The sequence below is a fragment of the Pteronotus mesoamericanus genome, unplaced genomic scaffold (genome assembly GCF_021234165.1).
Source record: "Pteronotus mesoamericanus isolate MK-2021 breed Mesoamerican mustached bat unplaced genomic scaffold, CSHL_Meso_final contig_246, whole genome shotgun sequence".
Taxonomy (NCBI): Eukaryota; Metazoa; Chordata; class Mammalia; order Chiroptera; family Mormoopidae; genus Pteronotus; species Pteronotus mesoamericanus.
The window spans coordinates 13,447,625-13,465,307 of NW_026555104.1; the positions used below are offsets into that span (position 1 = coordinate 13,447,625).

At 42.7% G+C, this 17,683-nt stretch overlaps 1 protein-coding gene across 1 annotated transcript in view; it reads right to left on the bottom strand.

The window, feature by feature from the left end:
* SMG6 (SMG6 nonsense mediated mRNA decay factor) overlaps positions 1-17,683 on the bottom strand; it is a 207,411-nt gene that overhangs the window by 93,238 nt on the left and 96,490 nt on the right. The window contains exon 13 of the mRNA XM_054573325.1: positions 5,492-5,693. Coding sequence (XP_054429300.1) covers positions 5,492-5,693 — 202 coding nt within the window. The remainder of the gene's footprint in view (positions 1-5,491; positions 5,694-17,683) is intronic.

Sequence of the window (17,683 nt, forward strand, 5' to 3'; positions counted from 1 at the left end):
GGCTCAGTTGGTTGAGCATCATCCCACAAATCAAGGGGTCACTGGTTCAATTCCCAGTCAGGGCACATGCCTGGGGTGTGGGTTCAGTCCCCAGTCAGGGCACGTATGAGGGGCAGCTGATAGATGTTTCCTTTCCTTCCTTTCTCTCTAAAAAGAAATAAAGTCTTAAATAAAATAAAATAAAATAAAATAAAATAAAATAAAATAAAATAAAATGCTAATTAAGTACCAGGAAAAATTAAGTATAGAGCCCAATATCTAAACAAATCTTCATAAAAGCTAAAATTCAAGATTAGAAAAAATTACCTATGCTGGATCAAAAAACAAACAAACATACATACAAAAAAACCCCACTACCTACAAAAACCAGAAAATCAGACTTTTCTCCAATTTTTTCTAACCATTAATGCAATGGAACATTTATAGTTTTAAGGAGGGGGAAAAAGGTAAACCTAAGCTAAGTTGCCATTCATGTACAAGGACAAAATAAAAACAATTTCAAGACACAAGTATTCAAAAACTAGTCATGAAGAATGGCCTTAATATACTAACAAAAAGAGCAAAGTAAGGAAGAGATCATTTTGATCATATATGTATATATGTGTACAAATATGTTTCAATGGCCACAGAAGTGTTTTAAAAAGAAAACTATCAAACTGTTAGCAGTGGTTATCCCTGGATGGTGGCTTTTGACTTTGTTTTTGTGAACTGTTTGATTCTTTAGCATAAGTATGTGTTTTACTACTGTATTTTATGTCATCTTAATTTTAAAAAAGCATCTATGATGTCTCTGCTGAACAATACTCCTCAATGTTGCATTTGAAAACAGATGAATGAAAATAAAGAACATAAAAATGGGAAAGCCATAGAATAAAAAGACTGATGGTGAGCACTAAAAACACTTAATATAAAGTAATTCTTAATAATTATTATAAATTTAGAAAATGCAATGGGGTGAAAAACAAAATACATATTGCAAATAGCCTTAATTTCCACACTTTAAATATGGAAGAGTTAATAGTTTTTATTTTTTTATTTTTGGTATTGATACTTTCAGAATAGAGGATCAAATATGTTTTTCAAATAATTAGTTACTGGTAGCTGGCACTTACAATAAATATTTTCCAGACCACCAAACAACAAAGATAACATTTTTGCCCAAACTGCACACATAGAACAACAAGGGTATATAAAAAACATAAAACAAGAACAAAGCATACATTGTATGGTTCCAGTTTTATGAAAGGAAAAGAGTAAGTACACACCTAAGCATGAACAGAAAAAGACTGAAAGGACACATACTAAACTATTAACCTTGGTTAATTTTAGGTGGTAGCTTGTAGGTGATTTTTATTTTCTTATTTTTTTTATATTTTCTATTTTGAAACATTTTTTTGGTAATTTATATGAACAATAAACAACAGGCCAAAAATGTCATTTAACAAATAAGCAAGCAAATAAGCCAGTGTTTCCAAAATTTGGACAATTTAAACCTCATTTAACCTCAACTACATTTTTTATTAATGACAAAGTTTCCTGGGACCCTACATCCAGACAAGAAGCAAAGTTCACTCTGAGAGTGAGTGGGATGAGCTGTGGGACCTACAACTTTACAATGTGACTTATACTTTATTCCCTATCAAGCTGAAGAGTAGCCCCAGCATTAGCTTGGGAAGTTCTTCACTTACTTCTTGGTCAGACAGTACATGGAGAAGACAAAGAACATCACCCAGAATAATCTACCTGGGGATGCCAGAATGAGGACTGCTTATATCTACTTACGGAGTAAATGCTTTGGTATCCATTAAATAACTACAGCTTTAGAGCCTAAGGAAAGAGGGGGCTTGTCAATAAATAGATTCTTGTGTAGTACGACCTAGCTATACAGTCACATGCATATATTTTGAAGATGATAATTAAGCTTTTTCTGGCACAAAAACTACTAAGGAACAATATGAATTCAACATCTTTCTCCTAAAAGTTTCCTTTTCTTCACTTTTCCTACCTGCCTACAGTGTTGCTGGGGTTTCAATGAGAAAATGCAAGTAAATAGCTTAGCTCTGTGCTTAAGACATGATTAGTGATTGCCAAGAGCTTAAATTTATTATTATTATACTTTGATTACTTTTTCAATCCCCTCAGCAGGAAGGACACACATTTTTACTTGTTTTGCTTTTAGAGGGGCTATTTATTACATCTTTTAAAACCTGTTATTATGAACAATTCAAATATATACAAAAGTAGAGTGCTATAATGAACTCAATGAACTCATTATTCAGATTTAGTAATAATTATCAGTATTTAATAATAACCAATCTTTGGACTTTTTTCATTAATACTTCTCTCCACCACCCTCCCCAGATAATTTTGAGGTAAATCCTTGACATCAAATCATTCATCAAAACATGAGGTTTTGAAGTCACACGGATAAGAGTTCTAATCTTATACTTCTTTACTAGCCATATGACTTTGGGTGTGCTACTTACCTTCTGAAGTTAGATGCCCAGCAACCACTCAATGAATTTAAGATCACCTTCTTTCCCCTGGTTGGCTCTAATTGGTTTCAACATCTGCAATGTTTCTTTCAAAATGTAACCAGCTCCACTCTAATGTTTTTAGCCTAATCTGTAGTTCTTACCTTACTTCTGGATAATCCCAATGGCAACCTGTTTTCTTTACCTCTTGCTCATCCCATATCGGGGTTTTCTACTGAGGTTTGTTTATTTCAGGCAGAATATTAATCCTCCAAGATGTTTAGTAAATCAAAAACATCAAGGGTAAAGCAAGTTTGGAAAAGACTGCAAAGGGTATCCTTCTCACAATGTACACTATATTAAAAAGCTCCAAAAAAGTCTTATAGTAATGAGTCCTGTTTACTGCTTTACCCTAACTTACATGCTCATGAAACTCTTTCAACCAACAATTAAGAACTTACACAGAGACAAATATATTTGAAAAAATAAATTAAAATAAAATTAAAAAAAAAAAAAGAACTTACAAAACTAGAGTTCACAGAATATGCTTGGGAAATACAATATGTTAATGACAAATCAGTACTTCTTAAGCAATGCCTTCATTGGGATACTCCAAGCTCAATAAAATTTTAAGAGTTCTACCTTAATTATAGGTTCAAATTAATTTATGTTGCTTCTCACATGTTTGTGTATGTTCCTCCTAAACTAGGAGGAACTTTGCCTTGTATGCCTGGATCTTACATGTTGTATGTGCAAGACAGTGTGATGTAGACATGCTCAGTAATTACCTGCTGAATGAGCATCAAGGCTGGACCAAACAGGTGATTAATCTTGACCAGCAATGACACTGCTCACGTTGCTACTACTCGCAAGTCCTTGGGATATCTTACCATTCCTTGGGAGTGAACACTAGAAGCTGGAGAAAATGTCTATCTTTTTCAGATTCCGAAAAGTTCAGGAGTTCCTAAAGATTCCCTCTGACACATCCATACTAATCTTCTAGGTCAGCCATGGAGGTAAACCCATGAGTTTATCATCATTCTTCACTCTTCTCTTGAGCTTCAGTCACCTCTTTTTTGAAAAAGGAAGGTTCTAATACCTACTTTGTAGGCTTATATGCATCCCCAATCAACCATGGTTATCCAGTTTCTCTTCTAACTCAACATCTTCTACAAAGTGTAAACATTGTGTTAGCTATCCTCAGCCTTACATACTGCAACTCCCTGTTCTTACTTCCTTCTGAAACTAGAAGAACAAGGTTTCATTCCAACTATTCATTGGAAAAGCATAAAATGAGTATTTCTCTTGCTCTCACATTCCCAAAATCCATTAGCCATTAAATGCAGCTAACATAATATGGGTTTTTGGTATGTCAATGTCTAGAACCTTTATCTATTTACAGAAACTTAACCAAAAGGAATATATACAAAAATTCTGTAATAAGGAATCACTTCACTATTGATACCACAAAAATTGGGAACAATCCTTTGGTTCAATAAAGCAAAGACTGGTTAAAGAAATATCGGTGTATTAAAGAATATTAAGTGATCATAAAAATGATTCCATATAAGAATACCTTAAAACTATTAAGTAAAAAAAGCAGATTATAAATGCTAAGGATAATATGACCCCCCAGCTTTTTTAAAAAGTGTATGTGTATACTAGAAGTTAAATCTGCTTATGTATTGTACGATCAGCAAAAATAACTGATTTTTTTTTTTTATAACTCCCCTGGGTTATCTATAACCTCTGGGTAGAGGGGTTATAATAATTTCTTTTTTTACTTGCCTACAAGAAACTTACATTCTTTTCTACTAAGAACAAGTTAAAAAAATTTTTTTTTGAGATTTAAAAAATTTTACTTAATTTTTGGAGAGGAGGCAGGGAGGGAGAAAGAGAGGGAGAGAAACATTGATGTGCAAGAGAAACATCAATCAGTTCCCTCTTACATGTCCCCAACCAGGGACCTGGCGTGCAACCCAGGCATGTGCCCTGACTGGGAATTGAACTTGTGATCTTTCAGTTTGCAGGCCAGTGCTCAACCCACTGAGCCACACCAACCAAGGCTAAAAATTTTTATATGCAAAATGAAATCTCTTATATTTGCATTTTATGTTTAGAATTTAGTTTTTACTATGTGACTTAAAAAATCTACCTACATCTCTATGCATATCTCATTTAAGTCAAAAGACTTCTTTCTGAGAAGTCATTTGTAGACTCTACCCTAAAGGCTTCTCAGGGTACACAAAGCTAACAACTCTACAACGAGCTCAACCACAGGGTTCGTCTAAACAGCACAGGAGACTCTGCTCCCAGGGTCCCTAATCTAGCAACTGCTATACGGGAACATGGAGCAGAATGAACTGCCTTCCTCTCTGCACCTGGCCAAAGACAGACTGTTAAGCAGAGATTAAGTCTCCACCAAGGCAACAGGCAATGGACTTTTGTTTTCTATAAACAGACAGACAAGAAAAAAGTTCAGGTTAAAACACAGTCCTCAGAGGAAGAAAAATAGAAACCAGGCAGCGGGGAATGCTTCATATTCCTAAAAGCTTTTTTTGTAAGTTAACACATGGTGTCTGCTTCTCTCTAGTCACCTATTTATCACTCTCCTCCTCAGAAAAGGGAAAAAGCCCTGGCTGTTTTCCTAGTGCAGAGTTTTGTGGCTGGGGGGAAGGAGGAGAGGGGGGAGAAGGAGGGTGCTTTAAGCATGATGCAAACCATTTGGAGTTGAGTGAGAGCACTGCCAACACAAGCTGGACTATTTAAACAAGTGAGGAAATGATCGTATATACAACATGCCAGCAAGCACACACACACACCAAAGGAAGTTGAGAGGGTTTTTTTTCCAGGACACAGAGCTGGATGTCAGCGGCTAAAAGGTCGATATTTTCCCTTAACACCCTTCTCAATGACTTAATCATGTTCCGTTTGCACAGAAAACTTCCCAAGAATAAAAAAGTCTGGAGAATTAAGAGGAAGGGTGAATGGGGAGTGATGTTTGGCCTGGGGCTGACCTTATCCGAGGTTTTCTCCACGTAGCAGGGGTCCTGAGGGGCAGCCAGCAAGGGGACAAAGCCCGAGAGAAGCCGATCCTCTTCCAGAATAAGAAGGGTGAGGTCATCATCCGGGTCCTTGTACAGTGGCACCTCAGACTGATTGACTGCAGTCAATATGTTACAGAAATCAGCCAGCATCGACCACACATCCACAGCAACCCTGTGAGAAATAAGGTAAAAGAAGAACAGTTCTAAAGAGGGACCAGTTAAAGTATTCTAAGCACGTAAGTGCAGAGAGGTAGTTGTTGCAAATGTTGTCTATGGCTGGCATCTACTAGGAAATCTTATCCAAAAAACTAGGATACAAAATTGTATCCATGGCAGCAATCTCGTGAATGTGTATCCATCTATGCAAAATTAAAATTGATTAGGGAGAGTTTTTAATCCTAGCCAGAGAGGGAAAAGAATTGAGAGAATCAGTTGCCTAACGCAGGTCCTATCACCTTTCCGGACAGTGTCCCTACGACACTTAATTCAAACCCTCTGGTCACCCAGTGCTTCCCTGCCTGGGTAGTTCAGTTGGTTAGAGCATTGCTCCAGTACGGCAAGGTTGTCGGTTCAATCCTCAATCAGGGCACATACAAGAATCAACCAAGGAATGCATAAATAAGTAGAATAATAAATTGATGTTTCTTTCTCTCTCCATTTCTCCCCACCCCCACACCAAAATCAATAAACAACAAAATTTTAAAAAATTGACACTCAGTGTCTGAGGCAGCTCCCAAAATTCCCTCACTCCTGCCCAGCCAAGTATATGCCAAACAGACAACAGTAGAGTGCTGATCTTCCCTCCTCTTTCACAGCCAGAGGGGCTAGTCACACCACAGAAAGTCATGTGGTTTTATCCCCCGCTCATATAATCCTTCAGAAATCTCTTCCTACATATAAGCAGAAAAACAATTAAACACACTTCCAACAAAAACCTCATTCCTGGCCTGCCAAGCCTCCCGTGCACTTCAGCAGATGAACCGGTATCAGTGCTATCTTGGCCATCCTACTCCTTCTCCTTTCCTTCACTTGTGGAAGGTTGGACACAGGATAGCCAACTATTATGGTCTGCCTGGGACTGTCCCGTGTTAGCACTGAGAGCCCTGTGTTCCCAGAAACACCTCAGTCCCGGGCAAATCAGAATGGATGGTCACCCTCATTACATATTACCAGGTCCTGGTTAACCCTGTGAAGAAATCTTGAAAATGCAAAGTCTGGTTCTCCTCAGTTCAAACTCCAGGGCAGAGTTATAAAAAGGAGGTTCATTTCTCTGTCACCATCATTTGTCAAAAGTCTACTGTGGTTCAGATCCCTCTTTTCGTGGGAGCTAAGGATCCTTACAACTTTCACTTTGCCAGTCTAAGACATAGCTCAAAGAGCCCAACTGTGGTCAGACCCAGGGCCTGCCAAGTCTATAGATTTGGCTTTCATCCCCAGAGGACCACCTAACCAGGGAGTCTGGAACAGGAAAGCACCCTACAGATGCTAAGTTGTACTCCAAAAGAAGTGAGACCCAGAAAAGAATTACAAAGAAAAGCTTTACAATTAGGTTCAAGAGGTGAAGTGGCAAGAGGCAAGAAGCAAAGAGAGGTATATGAATGAGCTACATCCTGGAATCTTCCCAGACGAGTTACTGCGCATGAGCCAAATCTGCTAGGGAGGGGCCTCAGACATAAGCAGTTTGCTGCTCCTGGAGACTAGGAACCTTGGGGGGATGGCAGAAAGGAGGGCATTCAAGGGACATGCCATTGAAGGTGATGCTGGAAGAGAAAGTGGAACAGAGGTGTGGAGACTCCCTGACTGGCTCCAGGTGGAAGGAGCCTGCGCTGGTTTATTTACTGTGATCACTGCACTAGGAAAAGGCAATGAAATGAAACATCTTGTTTTCAAGAGTGTCCTGGGAACCAGGCGGAACACAGCCCCATTAATCACACAACGGCACATAATCAACACACGTGTACAGCAGAAGTAACTCTCTTCACAGGCTTTGCCCAAGAAAAAGAACATGTTTGGGACGAATCACCGGAGGGACAAGGGTTTTTTAAAGCTTTTCTCTGCACAGACACCAATAACCAGACTCATTCACAAAGCTCCATCTTTTGGCTCAGCTGGGTTTGGCTGTCAGAAATGTTTAAATATGGAAAAAAATAAACAGTTGCAACACGTTTCTGTGCAGAGATCTGCCTGAGCCCCTTTGTGATGTAATGGGAAACGCGGCATTCAGGCTACCAGCTGTAGAATAAACAGAACTTCGAGGGTTAAAAGGAACTGAACTTTCCACGACCCCATCTGCAGAGAAGAAAATAATAAGAGGAATGATGCACTGCCCCACAGCTCTGATAGTTTATCCTCCAGTCCCGGCTGCAGAGACAAGCACCGGATGTGATAGGGCTGCTCAGGGCCGCCTCCGAGGTTAGCGCTGCCCATGGGAGACGCACAGGGAGGCTCTTCCAGCTCCCCGCTTCCTCCCCCAGTGCCCTGCTGGCCACTTGAGCCCACTGCCTGAGTCTGATCCCACAGCGCTGGTGATCTCTGGCCAACAAGCATTGCTCGGCTGCAGAGCAGCAATTTGGAAAATAAACAGGAAAGACGACAGTGAGAAGGAAGAAGGTGAAAAGTCTCCCAGCTGAATTCTTGGCTTGGGGGCCTTGGTTGGTGCTGTGCAGGTCAAGGCTGCATCAGGATGTAGCTGGGGGCGGGAGGTGTGGGCAGCAGCATCCTCAGCCACGGAGAGGCGGCAGAAAATTACCCACGGCTGCCACAGTGGGAGGCCCCACATCCCTCTCTCATCCTCCCACCCCTACCATGTTGGATCTAAGACGAAGAAATATGTGGTACCATGTGGTTCTCATTACCATGCTCCCCTGTCCCCTAAGGCTCAGATAAACCAAAACTGACTCCTCCCAGAGATTGCTGGCCACCACTAGGGACCCCTGCCCACATCTGCCTTTTGCCCATTACCACCCACCCATCCTGTGACAAAACCTTAAAACTCACTGCAAAAATCAAGTGGATGGGAGTTCCTACTCCAGTGTTGATGTATAAGACGGCAGCTGGTGCCAAAAGACATAGGATGTGTCCTGGGTTCCCAACTCCGAAGTATAAAGTGGCACCACAGAAAAGAACACAAATAACCAGGCACCCATGGGCCAAATTATGACTTTCCACAGAGGGTGGGGAAGAGGGCAGTATTAGGAAACTAATACTAAAAGGAAGAGGTGAGATGTCTGAACTCAAAAGTTAAGATATTTGCGAACGGACAAGGTAATCCCTGGAACCTGGGCAACATCACCTCAGCTTACCCCAATCAGGCCTCCGGGCTGAGAGGTCAGTTCTGTGGGTGAACACAGGGTTTCCTGAGTAGAAGGGAAAAAGCTTAGCTTTCTCCTGCTCTACTTCCTTATCCCAGTTAGGAGTACCTTCCAACCTTCACCCCATAGCAGCCCGAGGAGTCTAAGGACTCAAGGTTGGCTTGGGCCGCGTAGCCCAAAGTCAAATTCTGGTGGCTATGAGGAGCTTTAAACAGCTCCCAATCTTTTAGAAATGCCTTGGAAATGACTCTCTGAAAGGCTTTTTCAGATAATCACAAACCATCTTTGGTTCTAAATGAACCCTCTAGAGTGCTATGGACTCGGGCAAGTCCCTCTAGCTTGTTCTGGTCCCAGCTCATGTCTGGGGAAGCTCCCAGAGCCCACAAAATCGCACTAAAGTTAGGGTGCATTCTTCACCTCGCAGACACAAAGCAGCCAGAGAATATGAAACTGCATCCAATGAGTCCGTTTATGGCTCTCAGAATGGTGGCAGGGGAGCCTCTCAGCAGCTGTGATGTGATTCGTGAGCAGGGATCAGCAGTTGTAGGGTGACCCAGTGGCCCAACCCCACAGAACACACCACACACCAGGAAAGCAGACCCCTGGCTGGACACCAGATCCTAGCTTGGGACCGACCAGCAGTGGCTAGTTAGAGGTATGCACTCAGGACCAAGGCTCACTCACTTCTCCACAGACATGCATTCACTAACTCCACCAGGAAAGGAAAAAAATAAGAGTTAATTTACTTTTTATTGCCTCAGAATTCCAAGGTTTAATGTAGCTGTCAGTTTGAGTGCAGTGCAGCTGCTGGCCGATACAATGCAGCCCAGGCCAGCCCAGGTGACTGGGGAAACACATTTCACAGAAATGAACCAACACACACTCTTGGCCGGTTGTTTGGGGGATATTGACTTGGGGAATCAGATTAACCCTTCAGGCTGGAGTTAGTTCTGCAAACAACATTAGAAAAGTAGCTTTAGTCCAAGGAACTGAGAAGCCCTGGTCTCGGGTGGACCGGTGGATTTCTGTGTTTCTACAATTTTGGAGTGTTCTCATGTGAGATGTTATTCAACTACGACATGGTCTGAAAGATTAAGGTATGAGATATGTGAGGCAAACTGTACCACAACAATCCATCTCCTTCCTAGAACTCAGAACAAAAGGCCGATCTGCCAGCTTTATAGGGAAGAGGTCAGGTAGAAACTTTTCTGCAAGCTCCATCCAGGGTGGGACTGAGGGAGGGAGACAGTTTGGCAAGTGGAGCACTAAGGCCTGACCAAGGTTCAGGCCATCCTTCTGGCAAGTCTAAGGAAGACTGAGCCCTCACACACCCCTTCATATTTTTACTGGGGGAACAGGCTGACTGGTGATTAATATCAAGTACAATGACCCCATGTTACAAGCCTGCAGGGGCCTGTGGAGGTGGCCATTTCCTGTGTAATACCAGCTTGTTTAAACACTAACATTCAAACTCCACAGCTGCAGAACAAACCCGGAAAGACTTGAGTGAGAAGAAGCCCTGCATTGTGTTTCAGAGCTATGGAAGATCAGAGAAGTAGTACAGATGGGAAACAATTTGGGTCTTTTGGTTCCTGGGGTGAGGAGCTCTGGAAATACAGCCAAGATGGCAGGGAAACGAGGCACAAGAAAGCTGAAAAAGGGAAAGCCCATGGACTATACACAAAGGGGAAAGAAAAATGGCCATAACAGGAGATATGCAACATCCTCCTTTCCACCTTGTTTGCCTATGGACCATTACACTTTAGCCCACAACTCTCCACATTGGGTTCAGTGGTCAACGTAAGACCACTGTGGCACTGGAGGACTTCTGGACCAAATGGAGAAAACTACAGGAGGTGAGCAGCTAAGAGCAGAGACGGACCTGAATCTAACGAGTCAACCTGGGCCCTCGGGAGAGTGCACAACTTAAATTAATTTTGCCCAATATGGCAAGTCAAATTCTGAAACTCAGACACCCCACACTACTCCAAGGACATAAACTTCTCCATGTTCTAAGAAGTGCAGCTGGAGCCCTATGGCCAACAGGTCACAGTAACCTCACTACAGGATTTCTCAAGTACTTCTAACTATGCCTCCCTCAACCTCTATCTAGGTCAGTGCCTTATTTGATTTTAGTTCTCCCAAGCTACCATATAGCCTCTGTCACATCACTGTGGTGTGTTAAACCCATCAGCACTGTGTGTTTGGGAAAGAGCAGCTCCCAAGGGACCTGGACATCTCCACGGCATGAGTGGAGCTCTCGGCGGCCTCCCTGGTGCGGATTCTCACGGTTCCCGCCTCTTTAAATTTTAGCTGTAACCACTCCAACACATCTTAGTTTAGCACACACTGGACCCAAATGACCTCAGCCCAGAGCTGGAAAGTACTCTCCCTGGGGTCAGCCTCTGTACCCTGCTGGGGTCAGACTGAAGCCTTAGGCCAACACCCCTTCCTCTCACAAGGAGTCCTGTGGGAAGAGTGGGGAGGGGACAGAGGCTCCTGCCATGGGAGACATCACGTGTGCCCCACAGTCAGCACTTGGAGGAAGAGGAACCCCATGGTGCCAGGCTGTAGTGCTGACGCCCTAACCCGGAGCCAGGGAGACTGGGTGGGGAGCCAGGGTAGCAAAGGGGCTTCCCACAGTCACCACCACTTCCTTCAGGGAAGTGCTGATGGACTATTACTTAGTGACCTCCTAAAATGCCCTTTTGGGAAGATGTATTAAGCGTCCTTGAAGGGGTGCTGATTAGACTTGGGATTGGTTCTTATTTCAGAGCTGCCCTATGAGGGTGAGTGAACTAGCTGTTTTTTAACTCAAGAATTTCTATCTCATCCTACGAGGTCAACACATGTAGACTCCCTGTGGAAATTTGCTTACTGAATACTTCTTACACATCCCTATGTCTCCCTATGTGACAGCACCTCAGAGGGCTCCCTATAAGCCTTTTCCAGCATGCTCTGTAGACTATACAAGACAAGCCATGGAAAAGCAGCAAGTCCAGGAATTTCTGGAGTTTTTTTTTTTTTAATAGTACTCCAATCCAACAGTGTGATAAATGCATCCGAACTACAATTAGGAAGATATATAGCATCAGAATGCGAAGGTCTGGGCAGCCTGGTGAAACGCGGGCTCTCCAGAGCCCCAGCTATGTTTCCCATTATGTAACCCTGGTCATGGGCAGACAGCCAGACTCCAAATGAAAAAGAGACTCTGGCTTGGCACTGGTTCTATTTTCCTATCCTCATTCGGGGTCAGCGCAGTGTCATACAGCTGCAGAGAAAGCTCTGGGGATTAAACCTGGGAAAGCCTCCAAGACCAGGACCTGGGTTCAAGTACCAGCTGAAAGCAATAAACCAACTGCCACAGCTGGGCTAGGTTTGGATGTTCTCAAAGTCCCCTGACTCTTTCACTTACTGAGAACTAGAGATCAAGATGAGGGAAGATTTGGCTTCAGCAGAGAAGATGAAATGAGGTAGGCTGTCCTACTGCCCTAGCCTTGCCAAAGGTCCTGGGATGCAAGAGGTCACTATGCTTAGACTTGTGGAAGCCTGTTGCTCTGCTCCTTTCTATTACCTGACATTCGCAACGTCACTCATGCTCACTTGGTAAAGTGGGGAGTAGCTGCCTTTCCCTTCTAATAAGAGGTCTGGCACAGAAACTGTGCTCCCCCTCCTCTCCCCGCCCCCCTGAGTAGATGGCCCCTCTGAACACTGTGGTCTGTTCTAAACAGACCAAAGCACTCGACACTGTCTCTTACAGTGGCCCAAGGCAACTTTCCACACCCTGCTACAATCCTCTGTACCAAAATCTCCTGGGATATAAAGCCATTTATTACAACAGGTACAAATGGGAGTCAACCTACTGACATGTTGACCCAGCACACACACTGAAGTGCCGCTGTATGGGAAGGCCGTGAAATCTTGCCCTTATCACTCTGCAGTGTCAGTGATGTTTTATAATCATTATTCTAAGTGTTCCACATGTGCCTAAGTGGCTACTGCCTAGGAAAAGTAGATTTGACCAGAAAGAGGAGGAATATGGGCAAGAGGAGAGAACCAAGGAGACTAATGATGGGCTTTGGAATACCCTTAGGAAAGTGGACGATGCTTCAAAATGATTCCCTAACTGTACAAGGAAAGACAGTAACAAAATAGAGACAGGGAGAAAGAGTAAATCAATGTGTCAGGGAGACTTTTTGGGAGTGGGGGTTTCTGGAGGAGAAGCAAACTAAAACATAGGCTATCTGGCCACCTTATCAATGAGGGGTTTGTCTTTGCAGAGAACAAATGCAGGCCAAGACCAGTGAGAGCTTGCAAAGTAGAGGTGTTAAGTGAAACCCCTTTCCTTCTTACTCTCTTAAGGGCATTCCTAAATCTTCCAAAATGAAGATCACACAAAGACCTTAACAGTATCAGAAGGATTACTGTCCTGACATCTACAGAACTATCTGGAGTATGTCATTCCTTGTGGTCTTAAAGAAAAGGTTCTAAAATATGAAAGATCAGTAGGCATAAGAAGCAACTTTGAAGCCCAGAGAACCACCATACCTTGCCAATCTCTCAACCATAGTATTTACTCAGTAAGTGTTAGGCGGCCATATGAGAAACTGGAAAGGAAGGAGATAAATTCATATTCCACTTTTCCAGTGCTTAGATCTGAGGGCTATGAGGTAGGACTACCCTCAGTGGTGGTCAGGCCAGGTTTGTTCTGTCCAACAGTGGTACCAGCCCTTAAAACCACCATGCCTTGTGGTCAGGTACCAGGACAACAATGCCCCCTCCTTTATGCTTAAATTTGCATTCTAGAGACAACTAGTGCTGATCCTGCAGAGAGAGACAGAGCAAAAGGGGGCTCTATTATCTACCATACTGACTTCTCTAGCCTATACTGGATTCGTAAGAGAGTAAGTGTTAACCCAGAGCTTACAGGAACTTGTTTACTGGGCAAATTAATTATTATTATTTGGTCAGATTTGCTCCCCCTATGAAAAAGTCTGAACAGACTAAGCAATCTGTCAAGTGTCCCAACTCCCTCTGCCTCTCTGTAGCCCAGGAGGTAAAGCCCAGCTGGGGATGGCTGTAGCTCGTGACCACGTGCCCAGCTGCTGATTGAGCCCTTGCCCAAAGATGGGCAGCAGCTCGCAGAAGCCGGCAACGGGCCATTTGCTGCAGTATCCAAAGAAAAAACAGACTCAGCACCTCAAGCAAATGAGGCCCAGCACTTCCTGTGTGAGCTTTCCATTTCCTCAGCCAAACAAAAGCCAAAGGGAATGAGAGAAGGAGGAGGGATGAAAGGAGACAGCCGCAGAAGAGAGTTAACAGGCCCAATGGCCCAGGATATGGGTAAACAGGGGCTGAATGTATGATATCTAAGGGACTTGTGGTTGTGAGGTGAGGTGACCCAGAGAAGACCCAGGCTGCAGGGACAAATAATCTGCCTCCACACCCCATGTAAGTAAGGGAGGAACACTCTGTGACTCCTGCACATGCTCAGAAGCAGTGGCTTCAGATACTTGGAGAGCTGAGCCTTTCTTTGTCATTTTCTTTCCAAAATTGCAAATTGCCTACTTGGCATTATAGATTAACAGCCTGAAAAGTTTGAGGCTGTACATATTAACTCTCTGGGGAACACCATTAGGAAACGGCTGACCCCTAGCTAGCAGGTCTGTCAGTTCATTTGTGTGGCCCCAGCTGCCCAGCTTAGGGCTTAACCCTGGCTCACGAGGCCTCAGCCTAGAATGCATTTTGGAAACCTAGGAGGGTTTACAGGAAGGATGCAGAGAACTGCTGATGCTGTGAGCATCACTCACACAGTTACGGAGTTAGAGCTGGGGAGGCACAGGGAAAGAGGGCCAAAGAGTCCAGGGGCACATCTTGGGGTAAAGAACAAGAAAGAAATTTGAAGAAAGAAAGGGGAGGAAGAGTTAGATTACACAGTCCACACAGGAAGATCAATAACCGCTGGTCAGCAGTCTCTGCAGAAGTATTCCTTCTGTGGGTCACCTATGAGTAGAGACTCACATGGCTGGCCCCTAACCCAGAGAAGCACCTCTCCCCACTCCCTAGAAGTACTGTCTGCAGGAGCCTAGGTCTCCACTCTGTATCCTACACTATTTTTCCCCTCCCAGAGGAGCACTGGAGGAGAATGATGAGATGCTGGGTAAGGATCCTTGTTACCAAATACACATATACATACCCAACACAGTGCCAGAAGGAGCTCTGAGTGCACTATTCCTGCCAGAGACCACAACACAAAGATGGAAGCAGGAAGGAGGGAAAGGAGAAACAGAGAGAGAGGCAAAGACAGAGACAGAAACCACAAAAGAGAGTGTGATCAGAAGAGAAAGAAAAAGGGAGATGGAGGAAGAGAGTTGGACCGTCAACAGCTGACCAGAGAGATAGGCATCTACATACACATACATTTAAAGAATATCATGCAAACACGAATACAGATGTGTCAGTGACACTAATAAAGAAAAAAAAATGGGACACATGGAAACATGGCAATAGATCAGGAGTTGGTGCACTTTTTCTGTAATGGACTAGAGAGGAAACATTTTAAGCTTTGCAAGCCAAAAGGTCTCTGTCACAACTACTGGGTTGGCCAAAAAGTTTGTTTTCTTTCCTATAAGACGGCTCTAGTAACACTTAGTTGTCTTTAACTCCATTCCAAACAATTTTATTAGATTGTATTGTGACAGCTGTCCTATCAGTGTGCATTAAAAAAAAAACCAAACTTACCAAAATTGGTGAATTTTTGTGTAGCCATTTTAATACTGAAGATGGAAGAAAATAAGCAACATTTTTGGTATATTATGCTTTATTATTTCAAGAAAGGTAAAATGCAACTGAAATGCAAAACAAGATTTGTTCAGTGTATGGAGAAGGTGCTGTGACTTACTGAGCATGTCAAAAGTGGTTTGTGAAGTTTCGTGTTCAAGATTTCTCACTAGACTATGCTCCACAGTCAGCTAGACCAGTTGAAGTTGACAGCAATCAAATCAAGACATTAACTGAAAACAATCAACATTATATGATGCGGGAGATAGCTAACATACTCAAAATATCCAAATCAATAAAATTATTGGTGAATATGAAAAATGTATCATTTATTTTACAGAAAAAAATCATACAGACTTTTTGGCCAACCCAATACAATCAACTCAACTTGTGCAGTGTGAAAACAGCCATAGACAAAGTGCAAACAATAATATGCATGGATGTGTTCCAATATGACTTTGTGGACACTGAAATCTGACTTTCATATCATTTTAATGACTTGTGAAGTATTATTATTTTTATTTTTTTCAACCATGAAAAAGTGTAAGCCATTCTTAGTGCATGGACCATACTTTGCTATCCTCTGACACAGACACACAAAAATAGCTGAGACAAACAGAGGTTAACAAAGAGACAGAAGCAAGCAGGAAGGGACAAGCCAAGACAGACAGAAACAGGCAGGAGGGAGAGGCAGAGGCAAACAAGCATAAGTGAGGCAGACGAAGAGCCACAGGTGAGGCAGGCAGATACAGGCAGACCCACATACACAGAAATCCCCCCATCAACAGAGATACCCAGTCACAGACAAACATGAACATGGGTACAGGTGGTCTTGGACAAAGGTATTCAGGCACTTATACAGATACACTCTTCCACAGGACACAGTCATACAGAGAGACATGGAAGGACCAAGCAGACATGGACTGTCATGGACCCTGAGTCAGACACACACACACAGGCAGACATGGATACAGACACAGATAGATGGACACAGACACACACTGGAACAGACCCCTGGGGACACAAGAACCCCACAAACAGACCCACACACCCAAGGACAGACAGAGACACCGGCACAGGTATGAACACAGCACAAGGACACATACATAGACAGACATGGATAGGCACACTAAAAGACCATTAGACGGATCCCCAGAGACAGTAACACACAGACCCTCACAATTAATTACAGACACTCAGACACACAGGGACAACCAGACCCAAACAGGCACTCATAGAGATGCGATGCGCACAGAGATCCAGACAAGAGAAACAGCCCTATGCAGTTGCACATCAATGTGAATGTAAAATACCTCTGAATCACACATAAGAATGGTTAAGATCAGGCCTTGGCCAGGTAGCTTAGTTGGTTAGAACATCATCCCAATACACCAAGGTTGCAGATTTGATCCCTGGTCAGGGCACATACAAGAATCAACCAATGAGGTAGGCAGAGACAAATGTATTTGAAAAAATAAATTAATTAATTTTAAAAAATTTAAAAAAAAAGGAATCAACCAATGAATGCATAAATAAAGTGGAAAAACAAATGTGTCTTTCTCTTTCTCACCCCCTCAAAATCAATTTAAAAAAATGTTTCAGTGGTTAAGATGGCAAATTTTGTTACATATATTTTTAAGTTTGTTGTGAGATATATATACACACATATATACATATGCATATATATACACACACACATACATATATACATATGTGCATATGTATATATGTGTGTATATATACATATACACCTATCTATATATCTGTATCTCCACGATTTTTAAAAAGAAAGAAAATGTCATACAAACACACAAACAGATCTACACAGACACATTCAGGCATAAATATATACTTCCCTGACCAACACAGCCACATCAACAAATGCTCTGGTAGACGCACTGAAATACAGAGACAGGAGATAGAAGTGGGGTATGTTGATTAGACACATGGAAAGAAGATAATGGAATAATGGGGTGCATGCATTCACCCTTCCCCATACACATGTCATGAGAGGAAGGCAAGGAGAAAGTGTGCACAAGACAGCACAAGAAGCAGGGAGAGAGACACTAAA